At 31.7% G+C, this 10897-nt stretch overlaps 2 protein-coding genes across 2 annotated transcripts; one reads left to right on the top strand and one right to left on the bottom strand.

Annotated features, from left to right (window-relative positions):
- Nucleotides 1-319: 319 nt before the first annotated feature.
- Nucleotides 320-856, top strand: LOC141608495 (uncharacterized). The gene has a single exon (XM_074427841.1). It carries the CDS (start codon nt 320-322, stop codon nt 854-856), a length of 537 nt encoding a protein of 178 aa, XP_074283942.1.
- Nucleotides 857-1605: 749 nt separating this feature from the next.
- LOC141609320 (putative ubiquitin-conjugating enzyme E2 39) lies at nt 1606-10361 on the bottom strand. Its single transcript, XM_074428418.1, has 2 exons — nt 10213-10361; nt 1606-2768 (listed from the first exon to the last, which is right to left on the bottom strand). Exons 1-2 carry the CDS (start codon nt 10253-10255, stop codon nt 1831-1833), a joined length of 981 nt encoding a protein of 326 aa, XP_074284519.1. The 5' UTR covers nt 10256-10361; the 3' UTR covers nt 1606-1830.
- Nucleotides 10362-10897: the final 536 nt, after the last annotated feature.

Here is a 10897-nt window from a genome sequence, read left to right as displayed (position 1 = left end):
GTCAATTTTCTTTTGATTGAATTGAAATTCGTAAAATTGTAATTAATGCTCTCTAATTCAAATTATTGTAGGAGTTGTTATTGTGAAACAGAAGCGTCCCCTAGAGCAATAGTAATAGTGGTTTTTCGACATTCCATCTTTTTGGTCCATCATTAACAATTATAGAGAGGAAGAACAGAGCAAGCTTACAATGGTCCTGTGGGCCATATGGGGGCAGAGAAACAGGGAGCTGCATGGGGGAGAAGATTGGGACAATGGTCTGGTGTTTGAATCTGCATAGGGATATTGGCGGGTGTGGAACGATGCACAAGGAGCGGGAATGAAGCAGCGGAGGAGTAGCGGGCTGGAGGTTGTACAATGGAAACCTCCTCGGGTGGGATTCAGTAAGCTTAACATTGACGCAGCGGTCTTAGGGCCAATGGGGTGCAGATTGGGCGTGATTATTCGTGATCACAATGGTTCCATGGAGAGGGCAGGAGTGCAACAGACGAGGGAAAGATGGGAGGCGGGTATCGCTGAAGCAAAAGCTATGGAATTTGGTTTAAGAACGGCTGTCCAGATGGGGCTTGCAAACATAATTGTGGAATCGGATTGCATGGTTCTAGTGAGCATGTTGAAGTCGAAAAGTTTACCTTTGAATTACTTGGGTAATGTGGGACGGTCGGTTCTAAGTCTAGTTTCTTGTTTTAATGCTGTTGAATTTAGTTTTGTCAAAAGAGACGGGAATAGAGCTGCTCACTGTCTTGCCCATCTCCTCCCGCTGACCTACTCTACTAGAATGTGGGTCGGGATGGTGCCGGACATTGTCTCGGATGTAGTTCTCACTGATTGCTATTTGGTTACAAACAATGAATAAATAAAATGGCACGTTTTCATTTCAAAAAAAAATAGTGGTTCTTAGTTTTGGGGTGATCATTAAGAACCCAAAATAAAAAGTTCTTTTATTGCAGGTAAAAGGTTGTTCTTAATTTTATAAATTGAGTTCCAAAATAATACCAATTTTAAGAACTTTATACAAATGATATCTATTGGGGTAAAAGTTCTTAAAACATTAGAACTAATAAAATATGATATGCCAGAAGAAGAACTCAATATAAAGTTCTTCTATTACTACTGCTCTTAGAATAGTTGAATTCAATGATGATCATGTTAGTTAATAGGACGATTTAGGCCCGTTTCATACTTTCATAGTCGGCTTGTACAACAGTTTGAAATACGCCGATTCAATTTGGGACAGCACTGCTATTTCCGGATGATACAACACTGCCGCTATTTGTAACCGCGGTAGGAGTCTCATTTTGGGAAGTATTATGATCAATTTGGGAATCCCTTGTTAAGAAAAATATCAGAGAGTCTTGTTATCGGTCATCACATGTCTTTGATATTAACGAGTGTGTTAAGTATGTAACAGATCCATAGACCTATCTTTAGCACTAATTAATGTTCATTACTTACCGGATATATGAGTTGGCGTTAGAACTGTTTAATGAACCTCTGTAATAGAATAAATATAATAGTTGGGCCTCAACCATCACCTTAAGATTCAGGTGATGGTTGAGGCCTAACTATTATATTTATTCTATTAATTAGAACCAAGGATTAAGATTCAGAAAATCAAATTATGAAGCGGTTTGCTTTTACATATGATCATCTAAGATTAATTCTGCTGCCATTTATGCTCTTAACAGACAACTACTACGAATTACATTATTACTAAAAGCGTGTTTGATGATTCAATTTAAAATGGAGTGGGTTCGCAAAAAATCCAATAGAATATAACACGCGTACAGACATTCCTTCTCTTGCGAATGAAAAATAGAGTATAATCCACTAAAGTATAGTTTTACCGAAGTAAGGCACTTTAAACCTGCAAGCAAGAGCTTTAAAGTCGAAATTATAGTCAGCGTAAGTAATCATCCTATTGGCTTCATTCTCAGCAAAGACTCTTGCAAGATTTCCTCGTAGTTTAACAATTTTTTCCTTTGAAAATTCTTCGGGCATTGCATAACACCGATCAACTTTCATTTCGCCTGCTACCAAATCTAAATACCCTCTATGCATACCGAATTTGATGTGATCTTCTACAACTTCATCGAATTTTTTGCAAATAGCGTCTCTCCTTTCATTAAAATGCCAAATAATTAGTCTCTTAAATAGCCAAGGCTTTTCGTCAAGGATATCAACCATTGATTGGTACGCGTATAAGTAAGGGGTTAAAGGGCATTCCGAAATCAGGTGATTCTCAAGTTCCGGAGACAACTCCATAGGATAAGGCTCGCCATTTAGAACAGTATTTTGTATGCAATGCAAAACTTGTAACAAAGTGGACTTTGTAGGGTCCAAATTGTCGAATATTTTTGTGTTACAAAAACGACCATTTGCACCGATTATTGAAGGCCTTAATTTATGCCCGTGAGAATGGTATATAATATCAGGCAATCCCTTTGGATAATTGTTGGGTAGTTTGAGGTCGAAAACGTATATGCCATCTTCATAAGGAGTATTTGGAGGACCAATGAAGGCGGCCTGGAACAAATCCGGACGCTTGTAGTAGGTTCGTAAAAAACTCAACTTTGGGAGGTTTTGTGCAAATGTTTTTCTCTCCTTGTAGATCTCATCAAAATTCTTTGAAATGCATGTCATTATGAATTTGTTCTCCGTATAGTAATCATTTATTATTTTAAATTGAGGAAAATCTTCATCTGGAACTGGAATACCACAATAATCGTCATACTTTGTATTATCGCAGAAGTTTGGTTCCTTCGTACCTACAAAATTAACCAAATTCATGAATTTTTCTTATAATCCATTGTTTCTAGTTTCTACTTACAACACTCGTCTCATTTCAATAATTTAATCATGACACTGGACAATTTCGACAATCAACGTGGCCATTTGTTAACCTTTGCAAATTGGTTCAGTAATTGCTTCCTCGCGTTTTCCAACGTCTGTCCACTAGGGGTGCCAACGAGTCGAGCCCGGGCTTAGCCTTATTCGGCTTGTTTATCAGGCTTGCGAGCTTTAACGCGAGCCCGAGACAAACTCGAGCTCAAATCGAGCCTATATATAATTGAATTTTCGTTTTTTTTCTTTTGATATCTATAAAACTATATTAAAAGGGTAACCTTAAAAGGCCACGTAGACAAAGCCACATAAGCGAAGAAAAAGCCACGCATGCATATATAGTTAAAAGACAACTTTAAATACATTTAATTTTTTTCCATGTTGGATTATCATAATTAAATTCTATTAATTTATATTGTTAATATTAAGGCTACTTTAATAAATTTATTAAAATTTATTATAAGGTTTAGTAATATTTTTTTGTGTGGAAACCATAAGATCATTATTTAAATTATAAAAATAAATTAAAAATTTAGTCTCATAATTTAAATCATTCAATTTGTTCATCTAACTCCTCCTTAACCATAATATAGTAGCTAAAAGGCCTTATATAGTAAATAAAAAATCTAATAATTTGGATTATAAAGCTACTAATATCTACAAATTTATAAATATAATTAAAAGAAAAAACCAAAATATCTATCATCATCAATATGTCATATTTTAACTACATAGTTAAAAGGCAACTTAATACATTTAATTTTTTTGCCATGTAGGATTATCATAATTAAATTCTATTAATTTATATTGTTAATATTAAGGCTACTTTAATAAATTTATTAAAACTCATATAAGGTTTAGTAATATTTATTTTTGTATGGAAACCATAAGATCATGATTTAAATTATAAAAATAAATTAAGAATTTACTCTCATCATTTAAATCATTCAATTTGTTCATCTAACTCCTCCTTAACCATAAATATAATAGCTATAAGGTCTTATATAGTAAATAAAAAATCTAATAATTTGGATTATAAAGCTACTAATATCTACAAATTTATAAATATAATTAAAAGAAAAAACCAAAATATCTATCATCATCAATATGTCATATTTTAACTACTTAGTTAAAAGGCAACTTAATACATTTAATTTTTTGCCATGTAGGATTATCATAATTAAATTCTATTAATTTATATTGTTAATATTAAGGCTACTTTAATAAATTTATTAAAACTCATATAAAGTTTAGTAATATTTATTTTTGTATGGAAACCATAAGATCATAATTTAAAGAATAAATTAAGAATTTACTCTCATCATTTAAATCATTCAATTTATTCATCTAACTCCTCCTTAACCAGAAAGATAATAGCTAAAAGGTCTGATATGTAGTAAATAAAAAATCTAATAATTTGGATTATAAGGCTACTAATATCTACAAATTTATAAATATAATTAAAAGAAAAACCAAAATATCTAGCATCATCAATATGTCATATTTTAATTACATATACAAGATAACTTTTTAAACGACTTTCATGCAAAGTGGAGTTTGTAAGAAAAAAAATTAATAATAACAATAACAATAACAATAACGATAACAATAACAATAACAATAACAATAACAATAACAATAACAATAACAATAACAATAACAATAACAATAACAATAGTAATAATAATAATAATAATAATAATGCAAACCTTTTACATACCATTTCTCATTTTCCCATATTTATGTTTATATTAAACTTCATAATAATGAAAAATGGATGCTCAAAAGTCATGAACTTGATCTTTATTTATACCTATATTAAATTTGATAATAATGAAAAAATAATATTTAATAGCCATAAAACGCATCCTCAATTGTTTATATATTTTTTATGGAAGGCAAAATTTGTAAGCAAAAAATTTCTTATCTCTATCGTTAGTAGAATGGTATGTGTCACCGATATTATTAACAAATTTTTTTTATTGGAAGTTTCATTGGGTTATGAAATGTTCATCACATTTTCAATTTCGCGTATGTGTTTGTTTTGTTCTCATTTAGGTGCTATCAAGATTATTTATTGTGTTAACCTCTTCCAAGGTAAATATACTTACATCTCTATGATTTGATTATCATTCCCTCTTTTTTTTCATTACTTAAGGTGAAACTAAGTTAATAATGATAATATTGCATAAAACAAATTCCACTATTATTGTGTTATTTTTTTTAATAGGTATGATTTATTGAAGAAAGAAGATTATAAGGAGAAGTGAAATACTAAGATTGCTTAAACAACTATATTTTACATAGTAACTAAAGATTGGTGACATCAACGTGGAATCGTGGATGATTAATAATATTTTGAGCATTTATTATATATATTTTTAAATATCACAAAAACTCCCGAGAGACAATAGAGACCTCTCACACGATGGGGTGAGGGACCCACTGAATTTCTTTTTTTCTTATTATGTCTCCCACTAAATTAGTGGGAGACGGTCTCTCATGAGACCTACTGTTGAAATATATGGCTAAAAGGTGGAAAATTTGAGGGGATGACACAGCATTTTTTGTATAATATTATTTAATAGGTGAATTATTTGGCAATAATGATCCAATTGTTGTTCAAGTTGTTGTTGTTTTAAAATTTTTAGTTCCGCAATTTATTATTGTATTAGCTTCAATTTTATGGGGGTATGAAATGTTAGTTTTGTCATAACATTTCTAATTGTGTGTTTTATGTTATTTTCAGAATTGTTGATGAAATTTTGACATCTAATTTGTGAGGGTGCTCTATCTTTGGGGATCTTTGTTTGATAATATAGTTTTGTTTAATTTGATTATATGAATACTAATATTATTAATTCATTTTAGGTTGCACTGAGTTACTTTAGTTTTGATAGGGGTATCTTAGTATATCTAATATATGAAATTTTAATTTCTGATAAACTATTGTATAAAAGACTAATTGAATTTATACAACCCTTAAAACATGAAAACCATAAATTGAATTAATCGTAGTATGCTATTGTATTAAATCACTAAAGTATTACACTAGAAATAGAACAACCCGTGAATTTCACGGGTCACAAAACTAGTTTTCAATAAAAAGCGTTGAAAATTATCAATCCAATCAATACTATATATATATATATATATATATATATATATATATATATATATATATATATATATATATATATATATATATATATATATATATATTCGTAAACCAAGCGATTTCAATGTAATTAAATAAACATATACAACTTAATTATACTATATAATTTTTAGTTAATAGCACTGTGTGATGGACCCGACCAAGAGACTTCAATGTAAATACTACTCCCTCCTATTCTACATAACTGTCCCAATTTTCATTTCCGTCTATTCACAATAATATCTCATTGTCCGTTATTGGTAACTTTTATACTTATTTTAATCACTTCAGCCCACAACAATACCTTACCTCACCCCACAACAATATCTGTTTTAATCACTTTATCACAATAACACCCCCACAATACCTTACCTCTCTGCTACCTCACTCAACCACAATATTTTACATTATTTAACTCACTTTCTTAATTCTTTTGTCATTTCAACAATGAGACAGTTATCGAGAATAGGAGGGAGTATATAGTTTTGATTGAAGTATAAATTTAGAGAAAATATCAAAATATGGTGATTTTCCTTAAAATAAACATGCCCGACTTATGTTATTAATTAGTATCATCATATAATTATACAATTATTTAACATCCCAAATATAATATAAGTAGGTTATATTTTGAAAACTATTAAAAGGTAAATAAATCAAGTTAGATTTCCAAAAGATATAATATTTTATATTTATTTCGATTTCATTTAATATATATATATATATATATATATATATATATATATATATATATATATATAGAGAGAGAGAGAGAGAGAGAGAGAGAGAGAGAGAGATTTAGGATCCGGTGAGAACGATTACTCGGTGAGAACGGTGAGAACGGTCACTAATTAAGGGTACTAATTAATACTTGACTGTCACGCGTACAACAATAAACCACACCCTTATACTCAGTCTCACACTCTCACTCGTCAACACTTCACACGATATCAACCACCTGTCCCTGTCTCACTCCGTCAACTACCACCAACACTATCACCAACTCCGGCAGCCTCCACCGATTGCCACTCCAGCAGCATCCACTGAAACCCACTCCATTCTTCTCCCACCTAATACGCTACCTCCCCTGGCAACTTCTTGTTCCCATTAAATGACCCATATTGCCAGCACCGACGACGACCGTGGATTCCTATTCTCCGGCGCACTTTCCGACCAATGCAACATCGTGCGTCTCATTCTGATTCACCCCTGAAAGTCCCTAATTCTGCCTCAAATATTGCAGCAATTATCGCGACACCAGCGGCGGAAAATCATCTGATAACAATCCGCATTAACAACAAAAAATTAACATCATCACAGTGAGAGGGATGCCTGGGAATTTTTTCTGGGCGACACTAATTTTTTATGTATGTACACTAATCTTTGATGTATCTAGCCACTAATTTAATGTACCCTAAATAGATACACACAAATAGCTATTAGGTACATCAAAAATGTTATGAGATACATCAATATATAACCCACATACACCAATGTCGATTAGCTTCGACAATCTGATGATCGTTGGGCGGAAAAACAAATGTGACAGTGGTTCAACATAGCTGAGAGTTGGTTGACATTGATGGTGCCGGTGAAGTGGTACTGCGTCCTAAGATCTCGCTGGAGCTCCGGAAATCAATCAGAGATGAAACCACATAAACACCATGTCGGGGGTTGGTGAGGCCCAATAGTGTCACTGGAGTTTCGACGGCGTCTAGGATGTTCTCCGGAGTTGCTGGTGATTTCCGGCGGAGACGGCGATAGGCTATGGGTGGTGGCCGGTGGATGGGAATGATAGATGAGGTATGGGTGGGCTGAGTGAAAATTGAAGGAGGGATGACGATGGTGGGCTTGATCGGAGCCGGCACTCATATGGCGGGGACGTGAGTTTCTCCGATGAGAGTCTTGTCGGAGCTCCGGCGACTGTGGCTCTGGGTGGCATGTGACAGGCGTTTAGTATGAAATGATGGAGGAAGGGTGCGTGATTTTGTTTTAGGCAGAGGTAGTTAATTCAATCCCAACCTTTTATATTTGTCTAATCTATTTGGGTTAGGTAGTTCGTTCTCACCGTTTGCATCGAGTGTTCGTTCTCACCTGATCCCACCCTCTCTCTCTCTCTCTCTCTCTCTCTCTCTCTCTATATATATATATATATATATATATATATATATATAGGGTCGGGATCCGGTGAGAACCATTAACATAATGAGAACCGTGAGAACCCTTACTAAATCATCATCAAATCTTGTTCCGAAATTTTTGATGGATCATTTAGGCTTAGTTTTCTTTATTCAAACATAGTTTTAGTATATCTAAACAAAATTTATTGATTTTATTAACAAAATATAAACTTAATGTACAAAAATACAATTAGGTATACTAAAACGGCTATAGATGCACGAAAACAAATACTAGGTCCATGAAAATTGTTACATGCATGAAAATGACTACTAGGTGCATGAAAAGAACAGGTTCTAGGTGAATGAAAATGCGTTCTAGGTGCGTGAAAATTGTCAGATACATGAAAATGAGTAGTCGGTGCACAGAAATTAATAAAATGCATATCGTCTCAATTTTTATCACTAATTTATATTTTTTAGACCAAGAAATATTTTATCTAGCCATAAAATTCCATGCCGAATGAGATTTTGAGAAGGTTTAAATAGTGTGATAACAAATTAACAATTATGTATTTACATAGTGATCACGCGTGCATTTGAATAAGCAAAACAAAGTAATAGTTATTAGTACAATAGTGTCATAAACAACATGAAAAAGTAGATAACTATATAACATATTACATTCTTCTTTAATATTTTCAATTAAATACGTATGCGTTATGCATAACACAACCAAAGCATTCGATTAAAGTAAATTTGGATCTATTTTTTATATGTAAAAATCACATGTTATACATAAAAAAAAAGTGTATAAAATTATATTCACATCGTTTTGAATAAATATTTCGGAGTAATTGATTTGGAACATAAAGTATCGTAAAATGATATCTATAAACTTAATGTTTATTGTTGCATCATACGAATACATTTTATGTTAATAATGATATTTAATTAGTCACAAAATAATTTATAAGACGGTTATCATACATAGGGTTGTCAATGGTTCGGGTTCGGGTCGGGTGATGCTTCATCCGCATCTATCCATCACATTAAAAAAATCATCCAACCCATCCATTGTTCGCAAAACGTATCATCCATCACCAGTTCATCCATTATCCGCGGATGAAACAGGTGGATCGGGTGATAAATGGATGGTTATATAATTATGTTATAAGCCTAAAAAAGTATTGAAGTTTATTTTACCCAAAAATATGTAAGGTAAATTAGTTTTAGACTATGTACTTTAAAAATCTTGTAACTTAATGTTCGCTCAAATAGTGTATAAAGTAAGTAGATTAGTATTGGTTATTTTAAATTTTATATAAATATGATTTTTTTTTTCAAGAAACGAAGTATATCGTGTGGCGAATGGATGACGGGTTGAATTTAGCTTCATCCATCCATCATCCATTTATTTCATCCATCATCCATTTATTTCGGGTTTTCATCCGTCGGGTGAAATTGACATCCCTAATCATACATAACTAATTACTCTTATTGGTTATAACTAATATTGAATATATTTTAATATAATACATTGAAGTTAAACCTACAAAAATAAGATTGTAAAATATTAATTTATTTTTACTTTTAAGTAAAAATATTAAATGTCATATATGATTTATATTTTTTTCTTCAATAAAATAATAATAATAATAATAATAATAATAATTTTCAAACAGGTTACGCGGTACTACGTAATAAACGATCACAAATTCTCATTATAGACGGAGATATTCGTCTATAGTTATATACAGACCAAATATCCACCCACTTTAAATATAAGACAAGCAACAAGCTGCATGGTGGGATCCAAAAATGTCACTACTTTATGTATATTTGACCCGTCTTTCACTATAGACGGATATATCCGTTTATTGTGAGACTAATTGTGTTGATAAACGGTATATATGGGTAATTTGGGTCCACAATACTTCCGTTGCCTAAATTTCAACTATAATAACAACAACAATAACACTAATAATAACAATGATAATGATAATAATTAATAAATGATGATGATGATGATAATGATAACAACAACAAGAAGAAGAAGCTACCAACTCAAAAAAAAAAAAACATAATTTGTACCTAGAAGAAACCGAGAAGTGATCTCTTCAAAACCGTATTCCATATTCACTCAGAGAAAAAGGGATATGGTGCTACACAAATCTTTTTATCAAACTTTGAAGTTTCTCTATTTTTTGGTTTAGTTGATGCAAGGGCGTTTTTATATACCTATTATCACAAATTTTTTTGGCTATAAATAATCCTAAATTGCAAAAATAATTGTAAAAAACATAAAACAACGACGTGATCCAACCATAATTCCTAAAAAATAGTTATGTTTTGAGCTTTTCTTAGCTTCCTCATTAACTTTAGGAACTAGCACATCAATCACCAATAAGGTTTAATTTTAGTTACAGGACCCAGTGGCGTAGGGAGGGGATGCATTTTTTAACAGAGCCAATTGACCTATCTTATACACGACGATTTTTTTTTAACCATAAAAAAAGTGAAATTTAATGTACCCCTACTTACAAATAATTAATTGGTTTGGAAATTAGAATATGATAAAATTTTCTAATTTTAAAGGAAAAAAATAAGTGTATATTATACTTTTGTGGAATTCAAAAAATTAAAACTTTTATATTTCTCCATAAGTATTAATTGAAGTATAACCTATTTGAATTAGAAAAACAATATGAAATTGGGTAACAGTACCAATACAAAAGATACGGTGAGTGGTGGCAGTCTGATTGTTTTTCAATCCCAA

The sequence above is a fragment of the Silene latifolia genome, chromosome 10 (genome assembly GCF_048544455.1).
Source record: "Silene latifolia isolate original U9 population chromosome 10, ASM4854445v1, whole genome shotgun sequence".
NCBI lineage: Eukaryota > Viridiplantae > Streptophyta > Magnoliopsida > Caryophyllales > Caryophyllaceae > Silene > Silene latifolia.
Note: the sequence above shows the minus strand (reverse complement) of the source record. Positions and strands in the feature narration are given on the sequence as shown.